This window comes from Mus caroli, unplaced genomic scaffold (assembly GCF_978045245.1).
Source record: "Mus caroli unplaced genomic scaffold, Mus_caroli_1 scaffold_4, whole genome shotgun sequence".
Taxonomy (NCBI): Eukaryota; Metazoa; Chordata; class Mammalia; order Rodentia; family Muridae; genus Mus; species Mus caroli.
The window spans coordinates 8,642,310-8,657,168 of NW_028227259.1; the positions used below are offsets into that span (position 1 = coordinate 8,642,310).

Below are 14,859 nucleotides of genomic sequence, written 5' to 3' on the forward strand. Positions count from 1 at the left end.
GGAAAGAGACATGTGCATGGGGAGACGACATCCTGGAAAGAGACATGTGCATGGGTAACCAACATCCTGGTTGGCAAGTTAAGACACAAATGTTAGACAAGGCAAGTCCCCTGCCACAGCTGAATACCCCAACCAATGGGAGCAGGATAAGTATACAACAAAGACATGTCCCTAAGGAAGTCCCCTATCCCTAAATCCTGATTGATGGAATAACTTAGCACAGATGTTTATAGATCTCAGGCTCAAAAAGCCCTATAGGATCTTCACTCAAGGTCACAATTGGCTCCCAGGTCTGACCTATGTCCCTGATCAATTAATCTTGGGTTATGGCATTCAATAAGCCATCCCTGTTTGCCTGAGATCAGTTATCTGAGTAGCTTGTGCAGTGATTCCCGGACCCCAACACTGGGCAGCCTTAGAGCATAGTTTGCTCATGTGCACCTTCCCAACCACCCTCTCCCTCTCCGTGTTCTCAATGTGTCAAGCTCTGCCTTCTACAACAGCAGCCATGACATAGCGTTTAAACCCAGGGACATGGGTTTAGATTTCAAACCTGGGCCAGTGGGAATGCTGCATGGGTAAAAGACTTGCCCCAAGCCTGCTGACGTGAACTCAATGCTGGAGCCCACAAGGTGAAAGACTCCCCTCCAGACATACAATACAGGCAAAAAAAAAATGTAATGAATAAATAAATAAATAGAATCCAACACATCAGTAAGGCTGACACAGAAAGCATTTCCATCTCCATAGGAAATTTTGCTTTGAATAAATATGAATCTACCCACTCTATTAAAACAATACCAATAAAACCTATTAGAACAATAACCCTGTTGGTGATGTTTTTTCATAATTACAATATAAATTATATATGCACATATAATATATATGTATAATTATAATAGAAGTGACAGAAAAGGGTAGAATTATACTGTTTTGACCTATGAATGTATGTGTAATATCCACTTGATTATTATAATAATGTGGTGTAATCATTCATTTTCTTTCTTTCTTTAATAATACTTTTATAAATAAGTTTATTTAACAATATTGTTCACACAGTTAAACCATAATTGCATTTTCTATAGAACCCAAGTTCTATACAAATTGCATAGAACTTGTATACAAATTCTAATAAACACAGTAAGCAGGATCCTTACTCTACCTGTATGGTTGGTAAAAATGCAGAGAGAAGGCTGATTGCATAGCTTCTCACAGTCTTGACGATAGTCATATCCAAAGTTGACAAGTCTAAGATTAGAAAGGGAAAGAAATTATTGAACACATTAAAAAACCATACTCCTCACATACATGCTAGAAGTGCTACAACACACTCACAGAGGTAGAGAAATGCTTCCTATCTATACATGACTTAAAACAGTGACTGAAAATATAAGTGGGGCTTAAAGGTGTGGGCCTGGCAATAGACAGAAAATGATATTACAACATATGCTTTTGTAATTTTTTTCATTTATAGTAATATTATCTAAAATATAATACTATGTTTCAAAATAGGTACAATTGAGTATCTATAAATGTTTAAATAAAGCTTGTGAAATACTGAACAGTTTAAGACTGCCATTATGCATTCCTTTCTTCTGGCCTTTGATGTCCTATGTTTTGTCTTATTGTTGTTGTTTTTTTTTTTTAATGCTGTAGCTTTTGATATACATTAAGTACTCTAAAGTCTTGCCTTTTGTGTAAAGAGGAAAACAGAAAAAATAAAACAAGAGACTGGGCTGAGTTATAAGTGGGTTGACCTGTGACCTCTTGTTGGCAATAAAGAAGCATTTTGATGTTTGAGCTAAACGCATTTACACTGGCTCATCAACCCTCTCCGTTTAACCACAAGGAGTCAAGCACTTCCACACATCAAAATAAATGCAGGTGCCCTGCAGAAAACCATGGCTAAGAAAATTAACACAGGTGACTTTATGCATTTAATCCTGTATTCGTGCTTGTGAAATCAGTTTATAGACTGTAACGAATGGGAGTATTAAGGATGGGTCCACGGGGGGCCAGGCAGGGCTCATCAGTTAAGAGCACCAAGGCTCTTCTGGAGGGCCCAGGCTTGAGAATCAGAACACACACAATAGCTCACAGCTGCCTGCACTCCAGTTCCAGGGAATCCGACACCCTCTTCTGGTCTCTGCAAACACTTTACACATGTGGTACAGACATATATGCAGGCTAAACATCCACACACATAAAATAAAATAAAATAATAAATCTTAAAGTAGATGCACAGAATATCAGATTGTCTGAGTGTTTACCTACCACAATTAGGAAAAGCTGTCATCATTTTGCTACCTATAAATGTCTATGAAATTTAACATTCTGGGATGACTTACTTAAATCTCAAGCCAGTTAACGATATGTCCAAGGGCATTTCAAACTGTAAAAAAAAAAAAAAAAAAAAAATGTGGATGATATAAGCATTAAAATTGCATCATCACAGACATTACAGACCATCCTCCAGAAAATAGCACATGGTTGGGTTGTTTAGTGACAAATGCTCATCCCTGAAAACATGCAAATAAGTAACATACAGACCACATATACATGCATGTACATATTCATATACACATACAATAAAAGTGAATGCAAGAAGAGGCCATGAATTGAGAGAAGACTGAGGAAGTAAGGGGGGATTTTAACTATATTATAATCTCAAAAAGATTAAGTTTAAAAAAAAAGGCATTACATGATGATGGCTGTGAATGCAAAGCAAACTGCCAGTGCTAGGCTGGCCTGGTGGTAAAGAGTCCATTTAACCATCACCTCCAGAGGTTAGACCCCCACCCCACAGTGCAGGAAGTGCAGTGGGAGCATCCTGGTGTTTACAGACACGGTCAGTGTATGCTTCCCTGCAAGGCTAACACAGCCTCTAGCGTGAATGTCACTAGCAGAGTGTATACTGTAGTAGGATGGTTGACAACTGCAACCTTTCACAAGCCACAGACAGTCGTGGGAGGAAGGGAGCCTGGGATGTCTCTCGGAGGGGTTGAGCTAAAAATGGGGCAGGAAATGGTAAGAAAGTCGTGTAATAGTGTGAAACCAATATGTGCTTGATACCAATATTGGTCCTAAGAGAGGAAGGAAATACTGCCCCTCCCAGATAAAGACATAAAGGCACCTTCCCATAGACAGCTTTTCCAAGGGTGATGCTGGGTACTTACTAAACTATATACATTTTGACTTCCTTCCTCAAACCCATTCTGTCCATGATCGCTTTTGAGTCAAATGACTTGCAACCACTTAGAGTGATCGACTCTGGATCCCGCCTATTGCCTTCCTCTAAGCCCCTGTTAGGCGGTTCCTTTAGAAACACACTCTCCTGTGCATGGTATCCTTGTCACCTGCATCCACTCTGCATTTGTTAGAGAGCCGAGGCCTTGTGACAGCACAAGCCACGTTATTTGATCATGCAAGTAACTGGTACAATATCAAAACGCCCAAATTTTTGCTAATGATATCAACTCTAGCAAAATCTCCTAGGACCAATCATTTTATGTACTTACCATTAAGTTAAAACTTTCATCTGCCCTAAACTGGATGCATTTCAAGATACTCCTTGACTCCTAGAAAAGAGATGCATATTAATCCCCAAATAAAAAGGCTGAAGAGAAAATGTAGTCAAGAAAAAATAATGAAAACCTGTTCATTATCTGTAATAAACCCTCACTGACTGTCCCATTAAAGACACTGTGGTTACTAAAAAGCCACAGCAGGGGCTAGCCAGATGCCACAGTGGGAAGGAGCAATGGCTGATCTTCCTGAGATCCTGGGCTATATTCCTGGCACACACATGGTGGTGCCTAACCATCTGTAACTCTAGTTCCCAGGGATCAAACCCCTCTTCTCCCCTCCACAGGGCATGGTACATAGATGTATATCCAAGGGAAACATCATATGCAGAAAATAAAATAAATAAATATTGACACAGCAATGATGTCAACATTATATTCTTTCCATAGTAATAGGTACCCATGGGCTAGTTTTTACCTTTAGCTCAATGTAGTACAGTCTCTGCTCTGACAGATCCCACTGAGCCCAAACAAAGTCTTCAGCTAGTCTCTCTCTTGGGAGATGGCTAGAATTTCTAATCACCTAGGGACAAAATGATTTAATAAGTATTTTTAAAATGACATCTTAAATTATTTTTTATGCCCTACTCTCTATGACTCATGTAAATACCACTAATTTTTTATTAGCACCTCCCCATATGCAAAATATACACAGTTTTCCATAAAATTTTTCAGGCATCATTGCCTCTATCCTAATGGCCTGTACTCTATTCTTCCTCTTAGCTCAACAGGCAAGTCAGCAGAGACCATACCTTCCACAAAAACATCTGTATTAACAGGACCTGGGTAAGTTCCTATAGTAATTGTACCCTTAGACCAGGTCTTTATAGACAAAAGCCTTCGCCTCCGAAGACAGAGGCTGGTGAGGAAGCGCTCGGGCCTGACTTGGAGAGCTCTGTAACGCCCCACTGAGCCATACACCAGCTTTGGTCTTGGTTCCACAAGAGGGATGGCACTGCACATCCATCAGCAATACTTGACACTCACTCGCCCATCGAGTTCTGACTCGGATTTTGCCTCTTGGACAAAGCCTCACCTCTGAATCCCCATACGAAAGCAAAGTTCTTCAGCACTATTCCTATAGGGCTCTTGTGAGCTTCTGTTAGTTAAAGCTTAGTCGGAACCATAACCTTCCCGGTGAGCATGGAAACCCTGCCAACTCCTGCCCTGAGTGGTTCTAGAATTTAATATTACCTACGGACTCCATCTAGAAGTGAAGGAAGAAAAAATAAAAGTATATTAAATATTCTTATTTTAAATGTAAAATTTCTGTTTAAACTCAAAAAACAATAGATATTTAAAATCAAAGGATTGGGAGCTGGAGGTATAGCTCAGGTAGTAGAATATTTGCCTAACACGCAGGAAGCCCACATCTCCACTTCCCCACAAGCCAGGGGTCGTGGCACATGACTGTATTACCAGCACATAGGAGGACCAGAAGTTTAGGGTCATTCTTGTCTACATAATGAATGCAAGGGAAAATTGAAACTCAGAGAGGTTAGACTAGGCTGTGAAATTAGCTCAGCAAAACCTAGACTCCTAACATCTGGCACTTTGCTAGTGATTACATATCAGCAGATTTTTTTTCAATAACTTTACAGAAGGAGCTAAGAATTTTCTTTCCAGTTGAATGGGAGATGGCTCCATTGGTAAATTATTGTCTTGTAAGCATAAGGACCTAAGGTTGATCCTCAAAACCTACATCAAAAATCCAAGCACAGTGGCTTACACTTGGAGTTCCAGGACTGAGGAGACAGAGCAGGATGTTCCCTGAGACTAGCTGGCTACACAGTATAGCCTAATCAGCAAGCCACAGGCTAGTGAGAGACCCTGTCTCAAAAATATAAGGTAGAGGGTACCTGAAGAATCACACCCAAGAATGACCTCTGGCCTGTATGTGCATGCATACACACACACACACCACACCAGCACATACACACACCAGCATGAACACATAAACACACCAGCATACACATGCATGCACACATACACACAAAATTACACACATACATACATACGCACTTAATAAAAACTCATGACCCTGAGCTTGACCAGGAAAAGAGCTTCAGGATGGTACAGCCTCATGTATGCACCCGCTCTGACTTTCTTCAGAGCTCACTGGAACTCAGGGTTAAGTACAAAGCACAGCCCTAGTTCTTGCTCTCCTGGTCCATTGCTGTTAGGCTGTGGGGAGTGATGTTAAAGATCCTAGAGCACCTGTATGTGTCCTCTAAATCCATCCTGGTTTCATGTGTATGAATTCTGGGTTTAGGGGGACAGGCTTGGGAATCTTTTCAGCCAAAGCCTTAGGACAGCAAGGTGAGCATCAGATTTGTCTTGACCACAATAAAATATCCATTGTGCCCCTCTGGGGTAAACTCATTTATGTGGCTCTTGGTTGTTCTTTTCTGTTTGAAGATGGAGCTCCAGTACCACCTGTTATTTAAGGATGTTGGATGATCATGTGGAATCACACACACTTATAAAAGCTGTTACTTCTCAAAGGTTGGGAGAGTAACCCAGGAAGGGCACCAGGGGATGGAGAAACAGAAAAGCCGCCATCTTGGGCAGTAAGATCTTATCTGGGCAGCTGGCAAGAGCCCTGTCCCACACATATACACATTCTCTCTCTCTGTCTCTCTGTCTCTCTGTCTCTCTGTCTCTCTGTCTCTCTGTCTCTCTGTCTCTCTGTCTCTCTGTCTCTCTCTGTCTCTCTCTCTCTCTCTCTCTCTCTCTCTCTCTCTCTCTCTCTCTCCCTCATTCTCTCCCCACAGCATCATTTGACTCCCAAATTCTCTTCCACCCCACCCTTCAGCCTATGCTCATTCTCATCTTACTGTGTGTGCTTACTGCTCTCCTCCAAGTTCTTGTTACTGCCATTGGGCTCTAAACACTACCCCACCCCGGGGTCACCAGCAGCCCCAGTCCCATCCACACAGCCTGCTCATTTCCAGCCAGCTCTGCTGATTTGAGGCTTTCAACAGTAGCTTTATGATTAGTGAAAGTCGCATCCCATTTCAGTTTCATTCAAAGCTTTAAAGTCTTCAAAGAAGCATCAATATTCTCAAAGAAAAATTATTTTGAAGGCTGATGGGTAAAGGTACCTGCCACCAAGCCTTACAACCTGAGTTTGATCTCTGGGATAGAAGCTCTCCATATTCATCCCAAGAAACACACACACACACATGCACACAAGCACACACACACACACACATGCACCCACCACTAACCACAACAGTAAATAAGCATAAAAACTTAAAGGTTAACTTATATGTACTAAACATTGAGTAAAATCATTTTTATATCTATACTATATTCAGAACTCATAAAAATTGTCAAGAAAAAGGTAACCAAGTAGAAAAACAGACAAAGATATAATAAATAAATTTTCCAAATAACAAATTTAAATAGCAAGTAAATAGAGAAGGTGCCCAAATGAAATAAACAGTAAAAGAAGTACAGACAAAGGTAACAGTAAGCTATCAGTTTACCAGGGAAAATGTTAAAGGTAAATTTACCTCACACTTGAATACTCGGCTTGTAAAATTAGGTTTTTGGAAAGTAACTAGCAAACCCTCCGGAAACTTATTAAATGCGTAGTCCCATCAACATAGCCATCCAAATCTGAAGATTTAGGCCAAAGAAATGAAAGTACCCACATATAAAGGATAGAAGCAAAAGATAAGTCCAAGATGATTTGTACTACAAAACCAAAAAATGGGCAAGTGAATGGATGTTTGTGCATAGTGGAATGGCTGAAGCATCGTAGACGCTGTGCCAGGACTGCCGTGCCCTTCCTTGGAAAATGAATTGCAGCTATTTTATCTGGCTTCTCAATAATTACTCACACGAGTTAATAACAACCGAGCCAGGGTTGTCAAGAGTGGAGATAGATGTGGAGCCAACCTAACTGAGGAAACTTGGAGACAAGTGAAAGGACAGTGGAGACAAAAGGCGAGTGGGGACCGTAGATGGCAGGTCCTATGTGCTACATGTAAAAATAATAAATAATATAATAATATAAATATATTATATAATATAAATAATATAAAATAATATAAGAAGTTAGCTTCTTTCCTGGTTTCTAATCTCCATCCTCTTGATGTGGTAAGTAAACTAATAACCACAAAGGCATGATTTCCCCCATGTGTGGATCTAACATTGGACAGGTTTGTACAAGCAAGAGAGACTGTGGAGAAGGTCCCCGAGCCTACTGCACCCAGGGCACTGGGTGTGACATAGCAAGGAGGGCTGCTAATTCCTCCATTCATCTTTCTTTTGGTTCATATGTCATAGCATGGAGGTTATTATTCAAAAATCATCAAAGAAAATGTGTTGTATCAAGAGTTCATCTGTCTGTTGAAGCCAGAATCATAACTCCTAGAAGAGAGTTGAAGCAAGAGGCATTTCAAATCTTTACCACTCTGTCTCCATCTTCTCTGGTGATCTGGATATGAAACCGCTCAATATCTTTAAACAAAAAAAATCAAAAAGAAAAAGGATACTTTAACATCCAGGAAAAAGCATTAGTCAGGTCTTTCTAACTAACGGCTGTGGATAAATTTTTATATAATAACTGCCTAGAAAAGTACCCCTCCACAACACAGGACTCTCCCAAGACACTTCAAATCCAACATCATCCTCCCTGCTGACAGCCTCAAGGTGCACATTTCCTTTTTTCTGTAGTATTATAACCTATGGAATGTTTGGCCCTCTGTTGCCAGGCTTCCCTCCACAGGTATATCATCGTCTTAGATAAGACCATAAGAGCCTCATCACCAGGGTTAACCTCTCTAACTTCCTAACACACAAATGCATTAATATAGGTAGAAACTATATGTATACATGAGGCATTTTAGGAGCAGCATAAATAAAATCTATAATACTTTAATCTGATTTGAATTAACTAGCAATTTAGGTTTAGTCACACTTAAATCCTGCTGGTTCTAATTATAAGACACAAATATAATTTGACCTTTCAAATGCAATCAACCAATAGTTTCATCTCATAATGTGAAAGATTGCTTGTTGGATTTTGTCTATATCCCTTCCCAAATCTGAAAACACCCTGAAAGACCATAACCTCTGTGTCACTTATACTTAAATTTAGTCATGCTACTGCAGGTCTTTCGCTCTGCCCTGGGATTCTTCTAGCCCCCTTGCCTTCCCTTTCTTTTCTCCATCCAAGCCTCTCACACTTGGATCATAGTCAACCACTCTGATAGACATCTTAAAGGAGACAGACAGACAGACAGACAGAACAGACAGAGCTGTGTAACTGTTGTACAAGTTGACAAATTGGATATCTATGTATACAAGAACAATTCCTTTCCCAAGACAAGGAAACTGAGTAGAGATTGAGGAAGGAGTTGAGGGGGAGGGGGCGGCTTTCACGGGGATTCTAGGTCTCAAATGGACATCAAAGGTAAGCAGAGCCTTGTGATGGTAAAGATATGCAGCAGATTCAATCCAGCAGATTCAACCCAGCAGATTCAGTCAGCCTTTACACTTTACTAGGAGACTGTGTGCATACACCCTGCACATCACCTAAAGATACACTTACATTTCTCTTCTGAGATCAGTAACAGGTGGTTCTGTGGAAGAAGATGACTTTCAGCTTGTGGGTAGAGGAACTGTGGAAAGGGAATTAGAAAAATCATACGCAACTCTTTTGCTTGTCCTAATACTTCAGTAGTTGTGTTTGATCATAGTTGCTGCTGTGTCTTATGCAAGGAGCTGAGAACCACAGAATACTTAAGGGGTTCCACATGCACATATGTCAAAGGTCAAGCAAGAAGAGGAAGGAAACTTCCAGGACCTCAGTTGTCTAGGGGGAGGTTGGTGCCAGGTACAACTTTATTGTCATTCCTTTGAGCATAAGACAAGGAGGGAGCTGCCTCCAGAGATGGTGTTTCCTGTTTGGAATATTGGATCAGAAACAATGCAAACAACATTGATACAATATGTTCTATTGCACAGAGTAAAAGTGTGGTCAGTATATTTACTATGACACTAAACCCAGTATATAATTAAAAACCAAGTAAGTACACTCCCAGCTGCAATGTCCAGATTCACCCATCTGAGAGACAAAGAACAAAGAGACCAGGGACTTTCCAAGAAAGAACAGGGAGCCATGATGTGGCAAGTGGCTAAAGAGTTACAAGGTTCCAAGTTATACTAGCAGCCACTGGGAAGAGAGTGGTTGACACGGGACACCCCCGTGTGTTTGCCACTGTGAGTATCTGCCCACAGGACACATGGTATTGAAGGAAAGCTGGCATGAGATGGTGCCAACATCTCAATCTTTTCATTATCAAAAAAGGACACACAGTAAGTCAGCCTACTAGAAATTTACTAGAAAGAGTTACCAGTGACTTTTGTTCCCTGGTACCCACAAAACTTTATTATAAAAGGACATAACCACATATGGCCCAATTTCACAGACATTGACCTCTCCGTTATCATTGTCTTTACTTTGTATAATAGATCAGTAGAATTTCTTTAAATAATCATTGTTCTGTCTCTCTTCTACAGTTGAAAAGGAAACTGTTAACTATATGGACATTCTTTTTAGCAATGACCTTAAAATTACATACTGGATAGAAAGATGAAATCTGGCTACAAAAATAATACCGAGCTAATTATTAGTGACTCCTGAGAGTCAAATGAGATGCCCTGCACACTAGACTGTGGAAAGGGCTGAGATGAGTTAAATTACGTACATAACCATAGCCCTCTGCACACCACAACAAGGCACTATCCCTTAAGACGATGGCAGGTCTCAGCAGAATGTATCAGTGTCTCTTCCCTTAGAGTTAATCTAGTTGGATAGGCCCATGACTTGGCCAAGGGACTGCCCCTCAAGAAGAGAGGACCACTTTAAACTACATGCTAAAGAGATGGGTAGTATAAGCATCCCTTTGAGATGGTGCCCTTGTGTTCCCAGAATTCCTGCCCCCAGAACAGTCTCTTACAGAGCCACAGTCGTGTAACTTTGTCCGTATCCCTTTTCTTCTCTTTTCTAGGCATGCTTACCCTAACCCGTTGGGCTCTCTGACCCTCTGAACATCACAGCCCATCACGTGGCTGTCCACTGGCAAGTGGCTGGCCTCCGTGATGACTCGACTCCAGCAGTATGGCTTTTCTCCCCCTTCTCTCGTCCATTCTCCTCTGGATAATCACCAAGATTTACAGGTTACCTGCCTGCCGTCATATGATTTTCTTCTAAACTCTAATAAAATTATCCTAGAACTTAAAAAAAATGGAGAAGGATAGGGAAGCTCATAATGTTTGCAGAAGTTGTTTACCTTCTTAGGTATGTGAGTACTCAAGACCATGGCTGCCAGTCTCTAAGCCTCTGCCTTGTCTCTGCATGGTAATCACTGAGAAAGTCATTTCATAAGACTCACATAGATGGTGGTTGTCATGCTATTGTTATGAAGTCTTAACAGTATGTCTTCCTAGAGCAAGGCCTGAAAACTAAAACATAGCCTTCAAGTACAGCTCTCCAAAAGCATTCAGGATGGCTCTCTTGCATTCTAAATCCATTAAAAGTAAGAATCTACACGATCATCATGCATATTTAGGGAAACAGCATCATGAAAGACAGAACACAGTGCAGACCAGACGTGGTAGACTGTGAAGAGGCACATCTCTGCCAGGGAGAGGGACAGAGCAGAAAGAAGTATGCATAATGGGTGAAGGCTTGAGGTTCCATCTCTAGAGGTAAGGGTGTGAAGAACAGGAGGCCAGGCCAGCCTGGTTTTTCAAAGCCAGTTCCAAGCCAGCCTGGTCTACATAGCCAGCTCCAGGCCAGCCAGGGCTCCATAATGTCTCAAAAGAAGATTAAACAAAGCACTCCTTCCCTGGGCCCAATTCCAACACACATGCACACACACACACTTCCTCTGTAAAGCACATCACAGCCTTTGTGCTCTTAAGAACACTAGACAACACTTCAGCATGCTGCCAGGAAGTCATCGAAGACATCACAAGGAAAAGCAGGAAGCTGAAACCCCGAGGCACTAGGCAGTGACCGTCATTTGTCTACTGTGGGAGCACGAGGCAGAACATCGCCTGGCTCAACCTTCCTTGAGGCTGTGCAAACAGAAAACTTACCTGCTCAACAAATGCCTGGCAAAGTTCCACAACTGTAGATTACGAATTACAAATAAATCCTCATAAGCACAAGAATGCACAGGGTGGCTCTTCAACTAAAACCTGGCTGTCTACCCACCTCTCCTCTGCCTGCTTCTGCAGCAATGCACAGTGTTGCTAAGGTCAGGAATTTACTGCCATTAATCAGAGATAATTAGTCTGCCAACCAGGTGAATATGCAAAATAAACAATTTTAAAGCTTACCACCAAGTTATTTTAATACTCAGTATGCTATCACGTGAAAACATTGCGTTGCTATTGGGTATAGCAGGGTCAGGGCGGCCAGGCCAGAATTCTTATCTCCATGTTAACAGGGGAGGCCTCAATGCTTCCAGCGTTCACATCTGGAAGACTGCTTAGCAGATTAAAGGTGATAATGCGTGTGAAAGTACTGTGTAAACAAGCCCCTTTCAGCCTCAGCATCACACCTTGGGATTAATGAGACAACAAGGAGACAACAGACTTACTTACCTGTACCCAAATACAGCTATCCACTGCTTTCAGAACCTTCACGTTGTTAACAGGGTGTATTTCAACCAGCAAAGTTAGGCACTTCGACCCTACAGAGAAAAGGAGGCTTTCAGTCATAACGATTGGGACAGCACACATTCTCTTTTCTCAAGTAACCATGAAGAAGAATGCCCAAGGCATCAACTTAAGCCAATAGTGCGCAACAGTTAACAGAACAATCCTACCATCATCATCATCATCACCACCACCACCATCATCACGTCATCATGTCTCTTGAGGTAACATTACAATTCTATTGCCCTGTTCCTTTCTTCAGGGACATGTGGTGGGCCCAGGGACTCTACAGGAGTGATCAGCCTAGCAAAGACCCACCTTCCACATCTTTTTACACCTGAAGGAAGCTACATTTGAACCAAAGAATGCCCATGTTCAACAGAAAGCCTTTGAGTGCCCTAGGACTGGCAGCAGGCACTGGGAAAGGAAGCAGCTTACCTAAAACGCAAATGGCTTCTGAATCATCATGCTATGGCTGTGCACACCTGCCTGTAACACAGGAGAGCACCTGACAAGCTCACCTCCAGTGGATGCCCTTTCCCCTAGATAGCATCGCTGGCAGACACGTGCAGCTGGGTTTTGAAGGTGTGTGCTTCCTATTATTGTAGCTATTTCTTAATTTTTCTAAGGTTTGCTTTGACATTTCTCAAACTCAAGATTGGGGCCATAGGTATGTATGTAAGTCAGTGGTAGGGCAAGTAGTTTAGTTTTCATTACCAAAAAGTGGGGGCGGGGGGGGGGCATCAAACCAGATAAAGAAACCACAATGGAGCAGAAGTCAATGTACCCCGAGTGGAAGCATTTCTTAGCCCGGCTTCCTAGACTAGATGGACATCACTCTGCTCATTGTCTCTCCAGCTCTGCAGCGCAGTGGCAATCATGTGTGGGGGAACACAAAGAGATTCTGATGTGCACGTGTGATGGCTGGCAGTGCCTGTGAACAGTGCACAATCTCAGTTTCCCCCAGGAGCAGCACTCTCAACAGCTGGCTTGGGTCCTCAGTGTCATACCTGAGCAAATGTCACCAAAGTAATTAGGGGTAAGGCCATGGCCAGGAGCTGGAAGGGGTTTACTACTACAGATGTTCAAACTTAAGTCAAAGGTTCTCCTCTCCCAAGAGCATACTCCAGCTCTTAAGACTCTACTATAGTGTGGTTCTCTCTCAAGTACTGTATTTTGGGTATGGATGTACAATCTGAGGGTCATACAGCAGTCTGGAATCAATACCAGTTTTCAGTCCTGAAAAAAGTAACATGACACACTGGTCCAGGAGAAAGGTATTGACGATGAGCCATTTTCCAGGGTGTGGTCTAACAAATATGATGAGTCCTGGGTTAGTTCTATAAAAAATGTCCTGACGGATCCCCTCCAAGGAAATTCCTGAATTGAGCAACAGTCATATGGGAGATTGTCTGGATTCCCTACGCTCCTGTATCCTGGTCTCCCGTGACTAGTCCAGCTGCAAGCTGTCCTAGAGGTTTCCCCCAGGGCGTTGGGAGGCTGGGCGACAACCTGGTCCTCAAACTTAGCCTGAAGGAGGAGCAAGCTGAGCTGCCAACTCACACCTGTGACCCAGGCAGAAACTCGGGCCTGAAGGGGGCTACTCACGGGCTCAGCTGGCATCCTACCTCACTCCTCACCTCCACCCAGACTGCCAGAGGCAAGGCGGGAGAACCAGGCACTCCCCAGTAACCTAGTCCTTGCGGGCCAGAGAGCACAGCTGCTTCTGCTGCAGCCCTGGAGGGCCAGGCTAGCTATGAGACCCACAGCCACAGCCCTTCCAGTGGCCTAAGCTCCGGCCTACGGAGACTCAGTCTACTTGGATGTCTGGCTATAAACTGGATAGAGAGGATGCCCTGTAGACCCTGCGGGCCACATCTGACTCCCTCATCTGTATGTGGAGGACTGTGCTTTTCCTTATTCTCTTTTCTCAGAGGTCTTAAGCAGCCCGGATGTCTTAGGGTTTTACTGTTGTGCACAGACACCATGACCGAGGCAACTCTTATAAAAACAACATTTAATTGGAGCTGGCTTACAGGTTCAGAGGTTCAGTTCGTTATCATCAAGGTGGGAGGATGGCAACATCTAGACAGGCATAGTACATGCAGAGCTGAGAGGTCTACATCTTCATCTGAAGTCAGCCAGTGGAAGACTGACTTCCAGGCAGCTAGGGTGAGGGCCATAAGCCCACACCCACAGTGACACACCAACTCCAACAAGGCCATACCTCCTAATAGTGTCACTCCCTGGGCCAAGCATATACAAACCATCATACCAGGATTTAATCACCATAGTTAATGATGGGCTCAAAATGTTTAATCCCTCTGCCTGTACCTGAGGAATGCTGGGGTTAAAGGGGTTTTGTTTTATTTGGGAGGATGTGTTTTGGTTCTGCCCTGGAATCTGGAGTGATTCTCCTGCCTCAGCTTCTAGGGTGCTAGGCTACTCACCCAGTGTTGGGGGGGGGGGCGGGCTTTTTTTTCTTTTTAACATTAGTGTCTTTAATTTTTTGTTTTTGTTTTTTTTAATTTTAAACAAAAAGTTTATTTAAGCAACAAGACACTTGACTTGAAGGGGAAACTATCTAGGATCA

At 42.5% G+C, this 14,859-nt stretch overlaps 1 protein-coding gene across 2 annotated transcripts in view; it reads right to left on the reverse strand.

Annotated features, from left to right (window-relative positions):
- The window catches only part of Gsap (gamma-secretase activating protein), a 107,811-nt gene that overhangs the window by 57,795 nt on the left and 35,157 nt on the right, over nucleotides 1–14,859 (reverse strand). The window contains exons 6-12 of one of the 2 annotated variants that reach the window (XM_085836461.1): nucleotides 12,213–12,301; nucleotides 9,148–9,217; nucleotides 8,005–8,054; nucleotides 4,003–4,107; nucleotides 3,519–3,578; nucleotides 2,349–2,392; nucleotides 1,163–1,248 (exon numbers count right to left, since the gene is read on the reverse strand). In XM_085836461.1, the coding sequence (XP_085692587.1) occupies nucleotides 1,163–1,248; nucleotides 2,349–2,392; nucleotides 3,519–3,578; nucleotides 4,003–4,107; nucleotides 8,005–8,054; nucleotides 9,148–9,217; nucleotides 12,213–12,301 (504 nt within the window). The remainder of the gene's footprint in view (nucleotides 1–1,162; nucleotides 1,249–2,348; nucleotides 2,393–3,518; nucleotides 3,579–4,002; nucleotides 4,108–8,004; nucleotides 8,055–9,147; nucleotides 9,218–12,212; nucleotides 12,302–14,859) is intronic. The other variant, XM_085836462.1, reaches the window with a different exon arrangement.